At 36.9% G+C, this 22,254-nt stretch overlaps 4 protein-coding genes and 1 pseudogene across 9 annotated transcripts; 1 reads left to right on the forward strand and 4 right to left on the reverse strand.

The window, feature by feature from the left end:
- Positions 1–214: 214 nt before the first annotated feature.
- Positions 215–3,201, reverse strand: LOC104782003 (calcium-dependent protein kinase 25). The gene is made up of 7 exons (XM_010506813.3): positions 1,847–3,201; positions 1,618–1,761; positions 1,379–1,531; positions 1,181–1,296; positions 919–1,089; positions 629–818; positions 215–493 (listed from the first exon to the last, which is right to left on the reverse strand). The coding sequence occupies exons 1-6, from the start codon at positions 2,730–2,732 to the stop codon at positions 699–701; spliced, it is 1,590 nt and encodes a 529-aa protein (XP_010505115.1). The 5' UTR covers positions 2,733–3,201; the 3' UTR covers positions 215–493; positions 629–698.
- A 351-nt stretch (positions 3,202–3,552) lies between these two features.
- Positions 3,553–5,044, reverse strand: LOC104782004 (fra a 1-associated protein). Its single transcript, XM_010506814.3, has 2 exons — positions 4,599–5,044; positions 3,553–4,142 (listed from the first exon to the last, which is right to left on the reverse strand). Exons 1-2 carry the CDS (start codon positions 4,805–4,807, stop codon positions 3,773–3,775), a joined length of 579 nt encoding a protein of 192 aa, XP_010505116.1. The 5' UTR covers positions 4,808–5,044; the 3' UTR covers positions 3,553–3,772.
- Positions 5,045–5,804: 760 nt separating this feature from the next.
- Positions 5,805–6,876, reverse strand: LOC104782005 (RING-H2 finger protein ATL70 pseudogene; annotated as a pseudogene). Its single transcript, XR_015597218.1, has one exon. The product of XR_015597218.1 is annotated as an RING-H2 finger protein ATL70 pseudogene (transcript).
- Positions 6,877–8,617: 1,741 nt separating this feature from the next.
- LOC104792366 (DExH-box ATP-dependent RNA helicase DExH1) lies at positions 8,618–15,489 on the forward strand. Of its 5 annotated transcripts, none has more exons than XM_087510919.1 (17): positions 8,732–9,177; positions 9,370–9,515; positions 9,734–9,833; positions 9,921–10,139; positions 10,226–10,321; positions 10,444–10,719; positions 10,832–11,035; positions 11,112–11,270; positions 11,626–11,718; positions 11,840–12,054; positions 12,135–12,294; positions 12,412–12,685; positions 12,775–12,967; positions 13,069–13,252; positions 13,350–13,718; positions 13,800–13,924; positions 15,147–15,489. In XM_087510919.1, exons 1-17 carry the CDS (start codon positions 8,788–8,790, stop codon positions 15,187–15,189), a joined length of 3,246 nt encoding a protein of 1,081 aa, XP_087367045.1. In that variant the 5' UTR covers positions 8,732–8,787; the 3' UTR covers positions 15,190–15,489. The 5 variants fall into 5 exon arrangements, with proteins under 5 accessions (XP_087367046.1, XP_087367045.1, XP_087367047.1 ...); XM_087510921.1 differs by having other exon boundaries at positions 8,750–9,177; positions 9,730–9,833; XM_087510922.1 differs by lacking the exon at positions 15,147–15,489 and adding an exon at positions 14,381–14,627 and having other exon boundaries at positions 8,750–9,177; positions 9,730–9,833.
- Positions 15,490–17,110: 1,621 nt separating this feature from the next.
- On the reverse strand, positions 17,111–18,790 carry LOC104782007 (E3 ubiquitin-protein ligase PUB23). Its single transcript, XM_010506818.3, has one exon. It carries the CDS (start codon positions 18,627–18,629, stop codon positions 17,379–17,381), a length of 1,251 nt encoding a protein of 416 aa, XP_010505120.1. The 5' UTR covers positions 18,630–18,790; the 3' UTR covers positions 17,111–17,378.
- Between the last annotated feature and the right edge of the window lie 3,464 nt (positions 18,791–22,254).

A 22,254-nucleotide genomic window follows, 5' to 3' on the forward strand; every position in this document is an offset into this window, starting at 1 on the left:
TTCGTTTTTTTTTTTGGGGTCCACCAGCCGCGTGTGAGCTGTCGTCTCGACCATTTCCACGTAAGATTTAGTGTCTGAATGAATCCTCCACCGTCAGATTCTTGTTTTGTACCCAAAGATTTTTAGTCCTTTTTTTATGATATTCATCTCCCAAAAATAGCACCCCGGACCAGAGTGTTTCATTTCATATGTGTAATAATATTTACTAAACATGCAGCCAATCAAATCATTCAGGTTTCCTCCAAAATATCTTCAAATTGCACCTTCGTTACATTAGTGTCTCCTTTATCCCTTTCTACTACAACTTCTTCTATATACAACGAAACACATCTCTTTCATTTCCTCTAACCTTTTTATAAAAACATAATTAACAACTACACATCCTTTTTTTTTTCTCTTCTTTCTGTCTTCTCCCATCCTTCTAGCCTCTTTTGTGTCTCTCTTCTCCTTTGTTCTGCCTCTTCCTTGCAGCCCTTTTGTAGTTTCCGACAATCTAATGTAAAAAATTATAAAGATTACATATTGTAATTGTATACACTGTAGATATATATATATTATCATTAGGAGACATGTATAAACCTGAAGAATATGAAAAAAAAGAGTGATGAATGCATCACGTTTTACTTACATTCGTCATCATCAGTTTTGAGTACTCGTTACACTTCTTTTAGACAACAGTATCTTTCACGCCAACTTCACTACACTTTTTCTGATGAATCTAAATGGTCCTTTGCTTCTTCTTCATGTGATTGTTTCAGTCTTACAATCGCCCTTATGAATTCCTCGTAGTCCACGGTGTCTTCCAAGTCTACATCCGTCTAAAAGAAAGATCCCAATATGTAAGATTACACTATGAAACAAACTTATACTCACTGAATCTTATATATATTGAGACAGTACTAGTGTCTGCTAGCTTACTGGCATTTGCATAAGACTATTGATGTCAGAGTTGTCGAAATTTGTGTTAAATCTTTCCAGACAGCTCTTGAGTTCTCTGTAGGTTACTCGCCCGCTCTTCTCACTGTCTATAGTCTTGAATCTTTCTCTAAGCTCGTGAATCTCTTCTTCGGGAAGCCTTTCTGCAATCACCTGTCAAGTGAAATACTAAACAATTCAGAGATTCTCTCATCAAAACCATCTAAGGAACAAAAATAAAAAGCTTTTTTTTTGTATAAGGTACCCTTAAAGCCATCTTCTTGAGTTTGTCTGTTGCTGAAAACTTCCTCAAGCGACTCAACACAGTTGTGTCTAGTGGTGTATCTGGTGCAGTTCCTTCATCCCTAATCCATGGATGGCCTGATAAAAAAAAAAAAAAACAAGACTAAGTTCCATATCTGCTCATCAAGTTATGGAGTTTAATGATTCTATAGGGACTTACACAAGACTTGTTGAGCAGTGAGTCTTTTTTTGGGGTTTCTTTCAAGCATATTTCTAATCAAATCTTTTGCACGATCAGAAACTTGTGGCCAAGGCTCTGATGACAAATCAAGCTCACCCTCTAGAACCTCATTGAAGATTTCTTCTTCCGTTTCTGCTTGAAGCAACAAACATACATGTGAACACCTCCAAAAACACACACACATATAGTTTTTGATCAAAGTAGAAAGCAATCTTAACCTCCCCAAAACGGAGCTGAACCAGACAGCAGCACGTAAATCATCACACCCGCGCTCCATATATCTGCTTCTGGACCGTAATCTTTGTTCAGAACTTCAGGTGCAATGTAGTATGGACTCCCAACCACATCCGTAAAGTTTTCTCCTTTAAACAACAATAGAAATCTCAGCAAAACATCTATTTTGTTATATGAGAAGATAACAAAATCTCTGTTTTGTAAGTAACATACCAGGCTTGAGGAACATGGATAACCCGAAATCAATAGCCTTAAGAGGTGAATCCTCGTGATCATTAACGAAGAGAAAGTTCTCAGGTTTAAGATCTCTGTGCATCACACCTAAAGAATGACAAGTCTGGACCACACCAAGTATGACTTTAGCCAAATGAGCAGCTTTTCTCTCAGAGTAATGCCCTCTTTCCACTATCCTATCAAACAGCTCACCTCCTCTGCACAGTTCCATCACCATGTGAACAGCCACAGCGTCCTCATAAGCTCCTTTGATAGAGATCACGTTCGGTTGCCCCAAGAGATGTTTCATAATCTCAATCTCTCTTCTCACATCCTCCACGTCTTCTTCGTTCTCTAGCTTCCTCTTCGGGATCGACTTGCACGCGTATTCTTTCCCTGTTCCTTTCTCCACGCAGACGAAAGTTGTCCCAAATTGTCCGTGACCTAACTTGCTCCCCAAGTTATAGTACTCCTTCAAATGCCCTGTTTTGGTGTTCAACACTGAATCTGCTTGCAACCCTGCGCTCATCAGTCTCCTGACGTTGTGAGCTTTTCTTTTGCTGTTAGCACACGCGATCCCAACCGCTCGCTTCTTGTGCTCTTCTTCACTGCACTTCCTTGTCGTTTCACTCATCCTTCCTTCTTGTTCCTGACTCGTTTGCTTCAGCGCATCAGCTTTGGCCTTCTCCTCGAGTAATTTAGGGTCTCCATGAGTGTCATTAAGCTTAGGTTTATTATCATCCTTGTACATTAGCATTGGCTGAGGAGGCTTGTCTTGGAGCTGTGGCTTCAAGGGATTATCCATGATGAGATCCGTGGGACGAACCCATGAATTCGATTTCGTATCAACACAATTGCTGACCATATGAACACATATATTCCCCATTTCTAAAAAATCTAAATCCCCAGATCAAACTTTACGCTATACAATAGTCTACAAAAGAAACGCAAAAAAAAGAAGAAGATAAAGATTAAAGAAACTCCCTTTTTCTTCCTTTTCACGCAAGAGAGAAAACCCTAAATCTGATCTCATAGAGACAAAGATCTCTCCTGTCTAACCCCATAACCACTTCCATGAACAAACACAGATATAAATCTCCCAAATGTGAATTCAGATATAAGGGAGAAAGATCTCGAGGTCGGCTCAATAATTTAATCAAAACTACCACAAAATCCTACGAATCATCTCACACAATACACAAACGAAAAACGAAGATATAAGAATAATGAAATGGGAATTGAGAAGGAATATGATTTTGACAAAAAACGAATTGGGTATCACGTCGTGACTGAATTTTTTTTTTCGGGGGATTTATTAGGGTTTTTGGCTTTTCTTAATTAAATTAACTTTATTTGATTCTCTCCTCTAACCAAAATCTAACATATGACTCTGTGTGAGGCTGTGTTAATAGATTATTTAGTGTCTGTGTGAATACATTCGTTAACAGTTCGGTCCTTTGAAATTTCCGAAGTTGTTAAAGAAATATATCTTCAACTAAATGGAAGACCGATATAAATGTTTCATTCTAAATGACTCCATGCCACAAAAATGGTAACCAATCTTTCAGGAAACGTAAGGTTAGATTTCATATCTTTAATTCCACTCCATATATAACCTACTTTGACCTTTATTTAATGGAAAGTACGAATTCGTAGGCAAGATCTAATATATATAAATGTAAGATAACTTTTTGAGACAAAAGTGATAAGTTAAATATTTTGGTTGGTATGATTAAAAAAAGACAAACATAACACAAAGATAAGTAATATAGTATGTATGATAGATTAAAAAAAAACGTGCAAGCCGCTAAGGCGCTAAACAATAGTAGACCACAATCCCCCTACGCTTCTTAGAAAGTCACACATTACATTTAAAAGATTATACATGCCAAAGATAGAAGAAGAAGAAGCTGACGACCTTTTTTCTCAAACGTCCTTGGCCAAGCCCGAGAGATCAATCTCACAAGAGGAGTGTGGCCGTCTAGGGGAATTATGGTCACTGCGGTGCTCTTCTACCTTGGGATGGTTTTCAATGGGTATCCCTCTCCTGTTGCTTGGGTTATTATGGTCTCCCATGATATCAAATAAGCTGCTTGACATCTCTTCAGCCGCTTCAAAGAAACTCTTCATTCCGCTAAAGAAATGGCGTTCGATGGCGTCTACATCGCTGCGGAGTCCAGGGAAGTTAAGTGGATTTTTTTCCTCAAACAGATTCGGAAGAGCTGATCTCCCCACCATCTGGTCTGTCACATCCTCTTCTGTGTGCTCTGTATTAGATTGAACGACTTCAGAGGGCCTAAACCAGATACAAAAACCAGTGCAAAATCAATTAAATGATCATAACTCATAAAGAGTACATGAAAGGTACAAATAAGGCTTGAACATGTATGTGACTAGGCAAATCTCAAAAGAGACATGAAAGCACCATTTCAAAGTGACCAGAAGATAAGCTCAAATCAGAGGCAGAACGCCAAAAAAACAAAAAAAACACACACACAACATGTAACCATTCCAAAGCATAAACGCAATTATATGCTAGTTAATCCCAATCCCAACCTTAGCTCCATGAATCAACCAACACACTCACTCATCCTGAATAAACAAACAACTTAGACCTAATTTGATCTTAATTACACTAGATACGATTAATTACTTTAGTCCAATAAATCAAACATCATAGCTTATGATTCTCTCTCTAATCCCTAAAAAGGTTCAATTCCAAAGAGCGACAAAAAAGATGCGAAAGACTCACTTGCCAAGGCAGTGGCGAAGAACCTCCTCGGTTTTATCGCATTTCCTGACGAACTTCCCAGGCTCGACCTCCTCCGTCTTGCACTGCGATCTTACAACCGTGGTGGTGGAGCAATTGTCATCGGCGGCGGTGGAATCTCCGAGCGGTTGATCGGTGAGATCTTTGCCGGCTTTAGCTGCGGACGAATCGTCGACCCAGACCCAACCCATAGCTGATGATTTCGCCGTGAGATTCTTCTTTGTGTGTATGGATTTTTCCTCAAGCAAAACTCGAAGCTTCCGATTGTGTTTTTATAGTCAGTCTCTCTTTTTTTTTTTTTTTTGTTCGTGAAACCGACTTACCGGTGAACCAGAGGTAAGAGTCGGCGTAACATCCTAACCAAATTAAACCAAACTAGAATTGTCAAAATTTATCAATCTGAACCGGAAACCGACTTAGCCAATTTTTTGTTTACTTTTTTTTAGACATTTTCTAGTAGATTTTACCATTGCAACTAAAATTTTGTGTATTTCTCAAATTGATTGTTGACTAACTACTACAGCTCAAGTATAATGTATATTTTTAAAAAATATCTATGGTAATCAATTTTGTGGCTTTTGGGAATTGTTTTGTTTTTCTCATATAAATTAATTAAATATTTATTAAAAAATAAGAGTGTCAAGTTGTTATATCATTAAAGTTGAAGTACATTTAAATTTTTATCCTTATATTTGTGAATAATATTATACACTAAACGGTAATAATGTTTCTTTATCCTTAAGTTTATTTCTCTTAGCAATGTTTTATATCTCATTTTACGTACGGTTATCAAATAAGACAGATAGATATGTCATATGTACACTGTTTTAGTATCTGCGTAGTGCTTATGTTTTTGATTATGTATTTTAAATACGGACAAACAAGATTGCTAAATTAATAAGTCCTTTTTAATAAAACGATATGATTGAGAAATATTGTCAGACTGATGATCAAACGCCTAATTGATTCTACTCCATTATAAGTTTCAACTTGTTCTCGACTCCTTCTTTTTCTTTGACTTCTCAAATATTTAAATGATCAATACAAACCAAGAAACATATTTCAAGCCTCGCTCTCGACTATATTCAAGACGACTTTATTTTTTCTTTCTTTGGTACGTATGTAGTAGCAACAAACTCGTTCACATTGCTAAAAGAAAAAGAAAAAAAAATTAATCCAACAAAATTGTGAACTTTTAACCCATAATTCACTACGGATATTCGGCTTCGATGAATTATAATATATACACTATATATATGGTCGATCAGTTAGTAACCAGAAAAAGATTTAAAAAACTTTACAAGGAACTATTGAAGAATTGAAAGCGAGATTAAGCCGGAGATTAGTCAGGGTTACGGTATTAAGAATTTCTTCGGTTATAATATAAACAAATAATTAGAGCATCCTTGTGGCAGCGACGGAGGAGGCTAAGGGGACAACCTCTGCGAGGGGAGTGGAAAGAGGAGTCGGAAGCGGCGAAGTCCGACAAACAGGACACGTGGGATTGAGCCTAAGCCAAGTGTCAATACATTTTAGGTGGAAGAGATGGTTGCAATCTGGAAGCTGCCGCAGTAGATGTTTTCCCTTGTAGTCTCCTAAGCAAATGGCACAACACGACGCGGTCGTCGAGCCTTTCGCTTCCGAGTAGAGGATCTTCGGGTAGCTCTGAATGGTGTCCTCGTCAAGACCGGGTACGACGTCGATGATGACATGGTGGTGATGGTGATGGATACGTGTTGAATCTTGATTGGTTCGTGAAGGTGAAGAAGAGAGCTGGTTACGTGTGCAATAGTAGGAGGTGAGGGTGATGGTGGTGATGAGGAGGACCACTCCTATGGAGACACCGATTCCGTATCTGAATCCTCCTATGTTGTCTGGACCGAGGAGCCCGTTATAGTCAGGCATCCCCGGAGGTGGCGGTGGCGGTGGTTGGAAGGTGTTCATGGCTGCTGCGGCTTGATGGTTTTGTTTAATTGGTTGTGGAGGAAGAAGAGAAATAATGGATCAGAGGTTTGGTCAGCCATTTGATATAAGACAATGTAAACTGAAGCATCTTGGGATTATCAAAAAAGTCAACGGTGAGAGAGAGAGACAAAGGGAGGAAATGCATGTGAATGAGGATAAGAAAGCTCTTTGTCAAAGCAAGAATGGTGTGACTTGTGGTTATTAAATAATCCATGTATCAAAAACTTGCTAAAACTTGTATTAGTAAATTGTATAACACATATATTGACTCATTAATTCGTTGTTTTGCTACTACGATTAATTAAAAGCTCCTAGATTCACTCGTATAATTTGAATTACCATGGTTGGTTGGTTGGTTGCACGAGATTTGGTTTTGTTCATTTGTGTGTGGCCAATATAACCGATAGTCATCATCAATCTATATATAACCGTACGTCAAGATTAAATACAAAAATATATCACATGGTGTAAATGACTCTGAAACCTTTTACATATTGACAAGTAATGAATTAAGATTTGATTTAGGAATATAAGGATGGGTCAGTGGGCAAGATCACAGAAGTTTTACGTTGATTTAGTTTGAAGTCAACGTCTTCGTCGCTACGCATATTAATCTTGTTGTTTATGTACGTCTGATTATCATCTTTATCTAGGATTATTTAAGTCCAGTCACTTACTTTGTCACCTAAGCAACGTTTAGTTTCATTCATTTGTTTTCTAAGTCGCGTATTTATTTTATTTAACATTTAGTTTCTCCGGATTCAAAACTTTGAAACTTTATGAACTTTTCAAATGGACGGAAGACTTGTCTCATGGATCAAGACCATGAATCGAGTTTACTTACCATCTACAAAAAAAAATCGCTATAGTTTTTTTTGCCCATTGATTATGCTAACATCTAATTTCACTTGGTGGTCGCAATTACGTTGGTCTCCAATATTAATATAGATTTCGACTTATGATATCGTGATATTCAAAACAGAAATATTATTTGTATTAGATTGCAAACTAGCTAAAATCAAAGATAAATATTAGTAATAGGCATAACTCACTTCCAAAAGCTAGCTCAAAAGAGGAGGATTGGCTCGTACTATATATATTGCCCAAGGAATTATGTTTCTTCCGATGTGGAATATATCTAACACACCCTCTCACGCTCAGGATTGGACATCTGTAGCGTGAAGTTTGTAGGACTGAACATCCACGGGTGGTAGTCCACACAATCGAGAAGAATAGGCCTTGACTCTGATACCATATTAGTAATGAGCCTAACTCATGCCCAAAAGCTAGCTCAAAAGAGGAGAATTGCCTCATACTATATATATTGCCCAAGGAATTATGTTTCTTTCAGACGTGGGATATATTCTAACAATAAACTATACAAATTAACTTCCTTTTTAAACTTGACAGCCAAAAACAAGAAATCTTTGATAATGGAAAAACAATCTGTTGGACAGTTGTTTGTAATGAATAATGCGTCATTGCATGCTTGCATGATGTTTATTTTAATGTATACTATGATAAGAATATTGAAAGTACATGTCCCGGATACAGACAAAACGTATAATATACTTTTATGTATGTATAATATCCAGATTCATTTGGTGAAGAATGAATGCACCCCGTGAATTTTAAAGATTTTATAATCAACAACCATTCAAATTAACAATGTTAAATTTAATTGACAACTGTTGCAGCCAATTTTGTGTTGGAGAGTTGCTTGCTTGATTCCCCCTCTTCCAATATTTTCTTCTTCTTTATGTGGGTTATCAATAACTTATGGGCCTTACGACCATATTTTTTTTGGACTGGATACTACAACATAAGCAATGAGTTTTCTTCCAAGTTCCAACTTACAAGGCATGAAAATCTGATGAGGTAGCAAGGAAAAAGAGAAAACACTTGGGTTACATTGTTAGATTTACATGCTTGTTTTGAGTGTCAATGTCGCAGATAGCAAAAAAAAAGAGAGTAGTTGAAAAATTGGAAACAAGTGGCAGTGTTGTTAAGGCGCAATGGTAAAGGCTATTGGAGATGATTACAAAACATATCTTTTGGCTGATGTTTTCTTCTAATCGTAAACAAGTGGCAGTGTTTTTTTTTTCCTTCTGTGAGATGATTACAAAACAGACACTTATTTAGTGGAAACTACAATTAGGTTTAAAATTGGGTAACTCATATGTGTACCTGTACAGTGTGACACTCAATGACTCAAAAAAAAAAAAAAAAAAAAAATCAACAAGCGAAATTGTCAGTGCGATTGCAAACTATAAAATTATATTTCACAGTTAGAAGAATTGATTACGAACGAATGCAACAAGTAGGGTCGTTCTCCACGCTTCGATTCCTTCTTCCTTATTCTTCTTTAAAACTCTCTCCGCTTCGTCCTCTCTTCCATATCGCCGCCATGCCTCCTTACGGTCCTAATTCTCAAGGTGGTCGTCGAGGCGGAGGTTCCTCCTCCGGTCGCGGTGCTGGTCGTCGTGGTGGTGGACGCGGTGGCGGCGGCGGCGGTCGTGGCGGTGGCGGCCGTGGGGAACAGCGATGGTGGGATCCGGTGTGGAGAGCTGAGCGTTTGCGCCAGCAACAAGTTGAGGTATTATGGTCGGATACATTCTTCGTACTCACTTCTCGATTTTAGCTCCTGTCGCTTGTTTCGTCCACTAGTGGAGAGAATCACAGATTGAGTTAGGTTTAGTTGAAGAGATGATTAATCTTTGATTAGGAGTATTGAGTGTGTGAATTTAAAGAAAGGGCTTAATTGGGATCAATTCATTTTTTTTTGCAGATGGAAGTTTTTGATGAGAATGAATGGTGGAACAAGATTGAGCAATGGAGAACAGGAGGAGAACAAGAGATGCTAATTAAGCGTAATTTTAGCAGGGGAGATCAGCAAACACTTTCTGATATGGCTTATCAGCTCGGTCTTTACTTGTAAGTCTATCTTCTTTACAACTACCTTTTTTTTATAAGTCCTATCTTGTTTCTGTGATGGTTGAGATGTTATATTCTACATGATTTGGATGTTGTGTAAGATATGATGCCTTCAAGCTTTTCTATAAGCTATGCATTTGTTTGCAAAAGTGATTGTTTAGTTTTTTTTTCGTGGTGAGAATATGTCATGGATTTGTTATTCTGTTTTGGAAAGGAAGCCATGCATACAATAAAGGGAAGGCTCTTGTAGTTAGCAAAGTTCCTTTACCAGATTATCGGGCTGATCTTGATGATCGGCATGGATCTACTCAGAAAGAGGTAATAATAATAAATGTGACTATTACGAAATTTTTATACTTATGTTGTGGCTGCTGGAACGCTTGCTTATATACTCGTTTCTTGTAGATTACAATGTCCACAGAGACTGAGAGAAAACTTGGAAGTCTTTTGAAAACAACACAAGAATCAGGGTCTTCAAGTTCCTCTACTTCAGCGGTTCAAGATCAACAGGACCGTACAGCAACTCTTGGCTTGAAAAGACCTGATTCTGCTTCCAAATTGCCCGATTCTCTTGAGAAAGAAAAATTCAGTGCTGTACTCAAGGAAAGGCAGGAAAAGCTAAAGGTACATATATGGCGAAAGTAAACTGTATACATTATGGTATATGTAGAATTTGGACATAACGTCAATTTATAACGGTTTCAACACAGGCAACTGAGAGTGTAAAAGCACTTCAAGCTTTCAGAGAAAAGCTACCTGCTTTTAGAATGAAAGAGGGGTTTCTTAATTCTGTTTCAGAAAATCAGGTAATCTTTTCTTCTCTTTGTCCCATCGGCTATTTTCTCCTTCTCAAATAGTATTGTCAAGCTGTCTATTTGAGCAGTGTTGATCTTGAAACTAATATATGTGTCATGTGTTTATTTTTCAGGTATTGGTAGTTTCAGGAGAGACCGGGTGTGGTAAAACAACACAACTTCCTCAATTTATCTTGGAGGAAGAAATATCATCCCTAAGAGGTGCTGATTGCAACATAATTTGTACACAACCTCGACGTATTTCTGCCATATCGGTTGCTTCACGTATATCTGCTGAAAGGGGTGAACCCATTGGTGAATCTGTGGGTTATCAGATTCGTCTAGAATCAAAGCGTTCTGATCAAACACGATTGCTATTTTGCACTACTGGTGTCTTACTCCGGCGGCTGGTAAGATAAAACTATTCTACTACTCATCCACTCATCACATTTAGTTGAACTATGATATTGTATACTTTGTAAATTTGACATGATGATGTGTCGATCAATTTCTGAAATGCAGATTGAGGATCCTAATCTAACTAATGTAAGCCATTTGCTTGTGGATGAGATTCACGAGAGAGGCATGAATGAGGATTTCCTACTAATCATACTACGTGATCTCCTTCCTCGACGCCCAGATTTGCGTCTTATTCTGATGAGTGCTACGATAAACGCTGACATGTTCTCAACATATTTCGGGAACGCTCCAACGATGCATATCCCGGTATGACTAGTCATATAGCCAGTGTCTTGTTTATGATCTGATACCTGGGACTAATCTCTTTCTCTCTTATTTCCAGGGCTTCACATTCCCTGTGGCAGAGTTATTCCTAGAAGATGTATTGGAGAAAAGTCGCTATAGTATTAAGTCGTCTGATTCAGGGAATTATCAAGGCAATTCGAGAGGTAGGAGAAGAGACTCAGAATCTAAGAAAGATGACCTGACTACTCTGTTTGAGGTATTACTATGCTTCCCATTGTTATCTGAGCCAAAAGCATAGGGTTTCATTTGGGAATATAGACTCATTGCATTCTGTTCATTAGTCTGATTAAACTAGCCTTAAGAATTTTTTTTCTTTTGACATATCACGCAAATGTAGACATTTGGTCTCCATGTACGTGAAAAGATTAAACCTCAAGACCAAAATGCTAATAGTTTATGTTTGTAGGTTCAGTGAATAAAAGTGGCTCTATAGTAGTTAAAAGAACCGCAACAAGCTTGAACTTTCACACTTTTTCCATCTTCAAATGCTGAAGCATACATGAATATGTTTTACTTTGAATGCCTTACCAAGTGGTATTTTATTTTTTTAGGATATTGATATCAATGTTCACTATAAAAGTTATAGCTCCGCCACAAGACTTTCTCTCGAAGCATGGTCTGGTGCACAGATTGATGTGGATCTGGTATGAGTTTTGCTCTATTCTCTTGGTAACCTCCTGCTGATTTAGCTAAGAAATCAGCAGGAAGTTCATCATATTTTGTTGGAGATTCTCGTTATGAACGGACGTGGAAATTATGTTGTAGGTGGAGGCTACACTTGAACATATTTGCCGTCATGAAGGTGATGGGGCGATTCTTGTCTTCCTCACTGGCTGGGATGAGATTTCGAAACTGCTTGAGAAAATCAACGGGAACAGACTGCTTGGAGATTCTAGCAAGTTCTTAATTCTTCCTCTGCATGGTTCAATGCCGACGGTTAATCAACGTGAAATTTTTGACCGGCCACCTCCTAATAAGCGGTTAGCCACATGAGCTATTGATTCTCCTTTTATCTGTATGCTTTGTAACAACTTTTTGACCGTATGATCTGCTTTTGCAGGAAAATAGTTTTGGCTACAAACATTGCCGAGAGTAGTATTACAATTGATGATGTTGTATATGTTGTGGATTGCGGTAAAGCAAAGGAAACTAGCTATGATGCTTTGAACAAGGTGGCATGTCTCTTGCCATCATGGATTTCAAAGGCTTCAGCACACCAGGTATTCAGTTAACCATTAAATCGTCTATTATTGATCTAAGTACTGCGCCCAAGCCATAGATATGTATGTAAGATCTTAAAACCCGCGCTTTTCTCTGGGGCTTTGGTACAAATGCAGAGACGAGGTCGTGCTGGACGTGTCCAAGCTGGAGTTTGCTACAGGTTGTATCCAAAAGTCATCTATGATTCTTTCCCACAGTATCAGTTACCAGAAATCATACGGACTCCACTGCAAGAGTTATGCCTGCATATCAAAAGTTTGCAGGTTGGATCCATAGGATCATTCTTGGCCAAGGCATTGCAGCCACCAGATGCACTTGCTGTTGAGAATGCTATTGAACTTCTCAAAACAATTGGGGCTTTAGACGACATTGAAGATCTTACACCCCTTGGTGAGCAGCAATTCATTGGTCTTTATGACTGTACACTTTTATGTAATAGTTGTTAATATATGTTATACTCAAAACCATTTATGTTACAGGTCGGCATCTTTGCACTCTACCGGTAGACCCAAATATAGGAAAGATGCTTCTGATTGGAGCTATCTTCCAGTGCGTCAATCCTGCTTTGACAATTGCCGCTGCGCTGGCATATCGTAGCCCCTTTGTCTTACCATTAAATAGGAAAGAAGAAGCTGATGATGCTAAAAGATATTTTGCTGGTGATTCCTGCAGGTATGACCTAGAGGCAAATTACTTAATTTTCACCCAGTTAGTCAATCAGGTCCCTGTGTTCTGCTTCTTACACAAAAGATTGTCATTTCTGTGTTGTGCAGTGATCACATTGCTCTGCTTAAGGCATATGAGGGATATCGGGATGCAAAGCGTGGTGGAAACGAAAAAGATTTTTGTTGGCAAAACTTTCTTTCCCCTGTAACTCTAAGGATGATGGAGGATATGAGAAACCAGTTTCTTGATCTTTTATCAGATATAGGTTTTGTAGACAAATCAAGGCCAAGTGTAAGCGTCAAGAACCAGTCCTAATAATGCAATTATACTGTGGAACGCTGATAGAATCTAAAATTACTGAGTTTCACATGGACATGATGCTTTTCAGGCATATAACCAATACAGCCAAGACATGGAGATGGTAAGCGCGGTTTTGTGTGCGGGGCTGTACCCAAATGTTGTGCAATGCAAAAGAAGAGGGAAGCGCACTGCATTCTACACTAAAGAGTTGGGTAAAGTTGATATTCACCCTGGATCTGTCAACGCCAGAGTAAATCTCTTCTCGTTGCCGTACTTGGTCTACAGCGAAAAGGTGAAGACGACAAGTGTATATATCCGAGACTCAACAAACATATCTGATTATGCACTCCTTATGTTTGGTGGCAATCTTATCCCAAGCAAAACCGGGGAAGGTATAGAGATGTTGGGAGGGTATCTCCATTTCTCTGCCTCGAAGAACGTCTTGGAACTGATACAGGTAAAGTTGTATTATCTCTGTCAAATCTCTCTTGTTCTTCATGTGTTTCTGTGATGTGAAGAGGATTATATGATTGTGCAGAGATTGCGGGGAGAGGTGGACAAGCTGCTGAATAAGAAGATAGAGGATCCGAGTTTGGACATAACTGTGGAGGGGAAAGGAGTGGTTTCAGCTGTGGTGGAGTTGTTACGTAGCCGAAACATCAGGTATTAAGCAAAATACTTATGAGTCTTACCTTGTTGTAGGAGAAAATAAAAACTTTGATTATTGGAAAACAAGGTCAATAGTTGGGACTCAGCTTAAATTTTAAAAGAGAATACAAGTTGTAGTTTAGAGCTGTTGATTAGTGAGGATTTACAATAAGTAGTTGTGCCTTATTTTTCTTTGACAATGAATAGTTGTGCCTTAGTTGTTTCGGCTAGGCCGAGTTTGTAGTGTCATCTCATTTCCCATTTTTGCTATCTTTATTTGTGGTTAAAATGTTTTATGTTGAAAAGAAAAGAAACGTGTTATTGCTTCCTAGCAATGTGTCTCGTCTCATGCAATGGCTGGTAGGGGTCGAGTTTCGACTTGAGCGTTATTAGCTTATAGTTTCAAATGTCATATGAATGAGAAGTAAGCAGTAATACTCATGTCATCTGATCCTTATTGTCTTCTACCAGACCTTTGGCCATGAATTGATCTTAGGGAGTCGCTGAAAACTAGAAGTTATTGGCACATTTGAGAGTTGAATGAACTCTGCCACTGGTTTTCATTTGAGACTTGATCCGAGAAATTGAAAATTTTTAAGTTTTTAACTACAATAAGAAAGACCTGCCAATTAAAATAAATCCAAGCTGTATGAGTATGAAAATAAATATCATTTTCATGACGCTTACCATGCATGATCCATTCGTTCCGATTTCTAAATCATATGTCGAACTAATGTGTGTCATAGTCGGAACTCTAGACCATTGGTTCTACTCTGACTTTCTTCTTTATCTCTTTGTTATTTGGATTGGATCCACTCATTTTCGCAGGCCCGGTCTCATTCTTGTCTTATCCTTTTATTTTGTCTAGGTTATTTCGTTTCGTTTTCGCAAGAATCGAATTCACTTTAAACTTGCTTGAAACTTTAATACTGTATGTGGTCAGAAATTTATGTTAGACACAGACATGCTTTGAGTTTTATCTGCGAAGTATTGATTGGTTTATAATTAAAGTACACGATAGTTTTAGTAATTTGTCAAACACTCAAAACCATAGGTTGAGTTTTTGAATACAAAGAGAGAAGAATAGTGAGGCAGTGAGCAGGTCAATGGTTTTAAACCATATGTCGTAGAGTGGTACTTTACGTGTCTATATTATGTCCTTGTATACAATATTAATTTATTTTGAAAAATCACATGTCATTCATTAAATTTTTAAGTTTAAAACCCTACGTTGCAGTGAAATCAACTCTCTTGTTCGCTCTCGGGAAATAATAGTATGATACAACCAACGATATATGGAATATGAAAACGAGTCTTCTATTGCGGCGTCAAAATAGTTTGGTCCTTCACGTTCCGGTCCACATCTTTATGATATATGTTTGCATTATAAATGCATGCGTTAACAAATACATACCGGCGCGTGTGTTATTGGATCAAAACATAAAAGCATGGCTATGTATACAAATTTGTGGATATGGCCATATGGGGCTTCTTCTCATATACCAGAATGTATTTTACAGATCCGAAAATTATTGTTCACGGTAATAGACGTTAATATAGCAATTAATTTGGTGGTCGCAGTTACTACTCCCAAGTCCCACGGAAAGGAATAACGATATAGTATATGAATATGTTCAAAACTTCCACATCTAGAGACTAGAGCATTAATATAAATATATAATCCATTGAATTCTAGAGGTATTCGTCAAGCAAGAACCAATAAAAAAGCTAGTATCATATAATGGTTGATCAAAGATTTAATGTTAATATATATACACTACTTATTCGATTCAAAGACTCCATATTTTTATAGAGTATAGATGTGAAGTTCCAAGATACCTTAAGTATAGTCGTTTGTTGTGATCTCATGTATTATTATAAAATAGTGTATTGAAAATGTGATGTATACTAAAATTGTTTATTGTTAATATATGTATTGTCGGAAGAATTGCTCATTATAAAGTTATCAGAAAATCGTTTATCGCGATCGCGTGTAGCTTCCTTTACAAAGCAAATAATATTGATCGATCTATGAATCATCGTTTTATAATAGAATAAAAACCAGATGTTTCTTAATAGTACTGCAAAATATGGTAGTAATCATAAAATAAAATAAAAAAACCAATAGGAAGGTATTATTAATGGGTGAGACAACTGTTTTATTTATCAGGTCGAAGACTTCTACGTTTTATTTATTTATGAATTCTGAATCTGTCTGTGAACTGTTCATCTACAGCTATCAGTTGTGGTCCAGTCTGGACCCTCGTTTTGCACTTTTAAACTCAACTAAGAATTTTTAGAGCTGCTCGCAATATATGACCACTTCTCAAATTTTCTAAAATAAAAACTGATCACTATTTCTTTTAAGAACAAAATTACATACACCAATTAAAAACAGTATATGGTCGTCATGCTTTTACTTATTTTAATTTTTTTACTATATTTTGTGTGAGATGTGGGTGGTTTGGCTTTATACTGAATTGCTCCTCATTTTTCTTCTGTGTCAACTTCTTTGTTAATATTTCCTATTAGGTTGCTCAATTTTTTTTTTTGTAAATCTTTGTCTTCACTCTCGACTGCGTCGACTTGTATTCTAATTTCGCTGGTCAATGAGGATTTGAGTCATTAGATGCGACGCAAATGTGTAACAACCAGATCTCTATATTTATTTTATTTTATTTAAGAAATGTATTAATAATTTAATATATATTGGAAACGAAGTTTCAACCAGATGCGATCTGAAAGAAAACAAAAAAGTTTTTCTTTATTATGTTTTGTTTTTGGTAAACAATCGTATAAAAGTTGTTCTTATAACATGTACCAACAGTCCAACACCATGTGCCCCGATTGTTAAATACAAAGATTCTTGCAATAAAAAACGAGGTCCGTGCATTGGATTAGTTAAGAAATTGTAACTTGTTGATCTGAATTTGAATGGTACAAAACTGATATATATACATATATGCGTTTTCCCACTCCTAAGAAAATTATTATTGTGTAAAACCAAAAGAAATAAAATTATTGTAGGCAAAAACTGATACATATTAGTCATTTACTCGTTAAAATAAAAAGCTGATGAAAATTAAATGGCATGCTCCCTTTATCTGGAATCTGGATTATTATGAAAATTAAAGGATACATAAATTAAGAAAGAAGAAAAAACGTTTTCACAATAATGAAAATGCAAGTGGGAAATGAGAATAGCTAGCAATGTAACCTGTGATTTTCATTAATATTTTTTTTGCAGTTTCCATATATAGAAAGAATATTTGATGAACATTTTCCTCTATTATCTACATTGTGAACATCAAAAGTATGAAAAAGAAACCTAATGAAAATTGGATTAATAATAAGAATATTCCACTAGTCTTTTCAACAGCACCGATGAATAACTCTCATATAAGTGATTGTACTTATTGAGAATTGGACTCGTTTGTATGTCGTCTGTACGATGTTTTCTTGGTTATCATCAGCAGGGATATGCAAGAACCATGTTCTTTGGGAGACAAGGCGAGTCCTTCCAAACCCTAGCGTGTAACTTAAGAAGCTCCTTCGCCTTCTCTTTAGTCTTGCCCCCACAGCTTACTTGAAGCACAAGACAAAGCTTCGCTACAACCCCCAACTGTAACATCTCGTTCAGCAAAGCAGGCGTCGCGCAAAACTTTCCCACTGACAACAAAACCCTAACCGCTCTATCGCTTGCCGTCTGCGAAACCCTGAGTATCTTCTTGCAAACCACCGCTATGGCTGCTCCGTGTTTCAAGAACTCGGCTCGTCCCTCCGCACACTGACACAACAGATCAAGAACCACCATCGCCATCTCTGGACCTCTCCTATCTGATGAGAAGCTCTCGTCCATGAGAAGCTCGATTATCACAGAAATCACTCCAGCTTCCACAGCCTTGTGTCTGTTCCTTCCCCATGGACATATGTTCACCAATATATGCATCGCGGCTTTTGTCGCTTTGCGTGAGATCCGGTCGTCCAAGATCTCGACTACCTCAGTGAAAACCTCTGGCTTCAGAGTCATGATCTGCATTGGATCCGCTACTTCAAGAATGTTCTTGAGAAGCAACGTTGCATAGGCTCGGGATTCGTAGATCCCGCGCTGCATGATCTTCGTCAAGGACTTTACGATATCGTTACCTTTCTTGTTGTTTAAAAGATTCTTGAGGACTGTCTCTGAGGTCTCGAGGTGGTAGAGTAAGTTGAGGCTTTCGTCGGTCAAACTCCCTAAAGATTGAAACCCATTTTCTGAGTCGTTGCTTACGATGTTGGCCAAGAACTCTGGTACTCCGGCGGCCTCCAAACACCGCTTGTTGGTCGCGTTCTCCGACATAATTTGACGAAGTCGTTTGAGACACTTGACCTGGTTTTGATGCGAAGAGGCTGAATCTCTAATGAGCTTTTCGATCTCAGCTTTACAGATCGGAGGTCTCGGGGTAGGGATCCTCTCGACGCCGTAGGAGGCGTTTAGGGTGCACCAAGATTGGATGAGACGACGAAGAGTGTGGTTCGGGGTGAGATCGGCGTCGGTTATATCTTGTTTGGTGACCGGACACGAGTTCTTCTTGCCAGAAAAGAGCCATTTCTCGATGCTGTCTCTATCGTAGGTTATTCCGGTAGAGACTATCACTGGATCTTTCATAATCTCTAGAGAGATGGGACAAAGGAAGAACGGAGGAATCTCGATTTCTTCATCCATTGATCCTCCGGACATATAGATATGTGAAGATGCTGTGAGATTTGATGAGAAACTAGATGAATATATTGTCCAAAGAAGCTAAGGAACAAAACCAAAATGTATATATTTTTGCTTGCTACAAGTTGTAGTAGTTGAGCTTGGGAAGATGTGAATTGGTTTGAATATTAAGTTAGGAAGAAGAGAGAAAGGAGGTTGGGTTTATATATAAAGGAGATATCAAAAAATTAATTCACAATTTTAAAAAAAAGTCAAAACACGGAAAATACAAATACTACTATTAGACACTCTTTGTAAAGCTGTCCCTATTTAACTAAAAAAAGAAAATAACCTGCCCCTATTTAAAAAGATTATTAGTATTATTTGCTTAAAGATGGAACGAACGAGGAACATAGATTTGACCTTTTATTTTTCTCTGAATGATGGATGACTGATGAGTTGGAAGAAAAAAGAACACGTGAGACGTATGAAAAGGTTTGACTTTTCAATGACAGATCGTAACAAATGGATAAGAAAATTAGTCCGATAAATATATAAAGAGAGAGCCATTGGGTCGGGTCGTGGCGGTGGTGAAGACAAGAGTGTCTTCTTTGTGTCTATTACTATTTTTTATTTGCTCACATGCCATAATTGATTGATTCTTCTTCCTCTCTCTCTCTTTTTTACACATTTTTGCCACCCATTTTGACTTTTGATTTCTTTTTTGATGTGTCGTAAAAAAATAAAAAACAGTAACTGTATACAAATTTTTAGTACGACCTTTGTTTGAGTCAATATTTGCTAACTTTGTAGTACTAAAGGATCTTTTTGGCTTTTTAGGATATACCGATATATTAGTATCAAAGTGAATTGTATTTATCGTGAATTGAAAAATGGTGGAATTTGTTTATCATCCATAGTTATTGAAAAATCAGTGTTCCCACCATAATAATCATATGATTTGCCACATTATTTTGTCACATATTAATGTACGATAGGATATTAGGGTTAAATTGATTTTTAGTGTCTCTTTGTTTAAACTGAATTCTCTCCTGTCTAAAAAGCCAAACAATCAAATATGTTTATATTTTCCGTCGTCTCGCACATCACATACTAACCACGACATGATGAATAACATATCTTGTAATAACATTTACTTTTCTCCCACATGCTAACACACAAATAAAACAAACATTTCAACTAACATAAAATCGAATCACATTATCTATAGACACACAGGCAATATCTACTCAATACTGTATGATTCATACATCAGCCCATCTTTCCTTCTTATACATCCATGTTTGCGGCCATCTCCCGGTCAGGCGGTCACCAAGACCCTAGAACATATAGTTCAGAATTATTTCATTATTATAGATACCAGATTACCAGTGTCTACGTCCAAGCAAATCGTTTACCACATCCTGACACTAAGCCAACCTCCAAGGCTATCGAGCACAAAACTTAACGGTTTTCTTTAATAACGGCCATCGAATCAAATTATCAAAAAGACCTTCGAACCCGTGGTTTCAAAATACAGTAGTTTGGTAACTCATGGCTTCTCCTCTTGATGAATTGGCATCTTGTTCGAGAATCATTATTTACAGTCGTAATGAATATTCAAGATCCACAGTGGCGCAGTCTTCCTAAATTTTCTTTTTTTTTTTTGTTGTCAAAATCTTTGGGTTTTTGAAAACTACCTCTTTTTATTTTCTTTTTTAATTAAATTTAATAGCACTTCGAAGGGAATATTTTCTTGACTATATATATGCATACACATTAGCAGACATTTCTTGTTAAATTATATTCCCTTGATATGATGAATCTTTGTAGTTGCCGCCGTATCACTATCATCTATAATCTATTGTTGCCATGCTTCTATCGTTGCGGCCTCATCACTATCAAATACATTGTTTCATGTAATCGTTACATATGTTTTACGTGAAAGCGAATAGACATAATTTGAACTATTGATTTTCGAATCGTTAGGTGACGTTTGTTAATTTGTTTACGAGAATAAACGAATAGACATAATTTCAACAATTGTTTTTTGGAGTATTTAGGTGGGATGGTAATTTTTTGGATAAATATATATATATCAGATAACTTAAGATTTAGTGTACGTAGATGTATAATTTATCAAAATATAAATAGAAGTTAAACCTTTGATATTGGACGATGGTGGATCGCCTGATTTTCCAATAGCATGTTATTTATCTATGTAAATATCTATTCTACGCAATAGATTTATATGTTTGTCATATAAACATAAAAATTATTTTATTTTATTATTTTATTACTTAGTGTGCTAAACATTGACCATATATATACGAATGTACGGATTTGGCTAATGGACCGGCCAGTTGTGGTCCAATTGTTGACAAAAAATATATATATATATATATTCACAACCCACTGAAGTGACACCGAGGATAAAATCTTCTTGTGCTCCATAATCTCAAATTAACTACTAATAATCATCCACAAACCACCTACTTTGGTATTTTCTATATGTTCTGTCGTAGATAATATTTATTATTTGCATTCCTAGTTGCTCGCTATATTTTGTTGGCCTTTGGGGTTTATCTTATAGTAAATTTTCTATGTGATTAATTAGAACTCTATTTTAATTTTGAGTCGTCCACGTCTTTTGCTTTTCGTTGCATAAATAGTTTTTTAAATGGTTTCTATTGACAAATTAATAGAGTTTAATTACTCGGATCAATGATACAAAATAACTTCGTCAACCGATTATTCTTAAAATCAATATATAGTCTTTAATTTTTGTTTGACATAAACTTGCATACGCTAGTTTGGTATATACTGCATTGTTCTTGTTGTTTTGAGCATAACTGAGCATGCCGACACGATTAAATTAATCTCTGTTGGACAATTATACTTTACATCATTCGGACCGACATCCATGCACGAGAAAACCGGTTTTTGGGTTTTAATTCTTCTATTTTCTTGGTTGAGCGTATACGTTTGACTTTGATGATGATATGATTTGTTACCAAAATAAAATAATTATATTATAAAGTTCTTCTTCTTTGGATCTGCAAAATGGGTGGGTGACCCGATATTCAATTTCATCATCCTGCACGTCGCTTACGTTTTCCACGATGACAGTTATATTATGGCTAAAATCTTACGTACTTCTTTCAAAAATGTTGTTCTTTGTTGATTATTTCTTCTTTTGTTACCGACAAAACCTAATTAAGTGCCATAAACGGTCCTGTCCCACCCAGACGAAGTTATAACTTAGTTACGTTCAACTTTTTTCTAGACGAAGATCTTCTACAATAATTTTGAATATTGACATTTCATTAAATCGTTTTCGTGATTTTTTTCATACTTACTTTGACGACGTGGATCATGCATATGATATAATTGTCAACTGCTGTCTATGTAGAAACAACCTAGTCTTCATATATATATGACGTAAATATATTAATTTGGGCATCGATCATTGTTAAGCCGAGTCGTATTACTGATGGATGGGTTCAAGACAGTGGTGTGGAGCTTTAACAACTTATAAACTCACCAACGCAAAAAAAAATGTAACACGGTTTTAAAAGATATTACCACCACATATAAATGCATGAATGGGCATGCGCGTATGAAATTTTCTGAAGTCTGAAGATAACAATATATTATATTTATA

The sequence above is a fragment of the Camelina sativa genome, chromosome 4 (assembly GCF_030686135.1).
Source record: "Camelina sativa cultivar CO46 ecotype springtype chromosome 4, ASM3068613v1".
In the NCBI taxonomy this organism is placed as follows: Eukaryota; Viridiplantae; Streptophyta; class Magnoliopsida; order Brassicales; family Brassicaceae; genus Camelina; species Camelina sativa.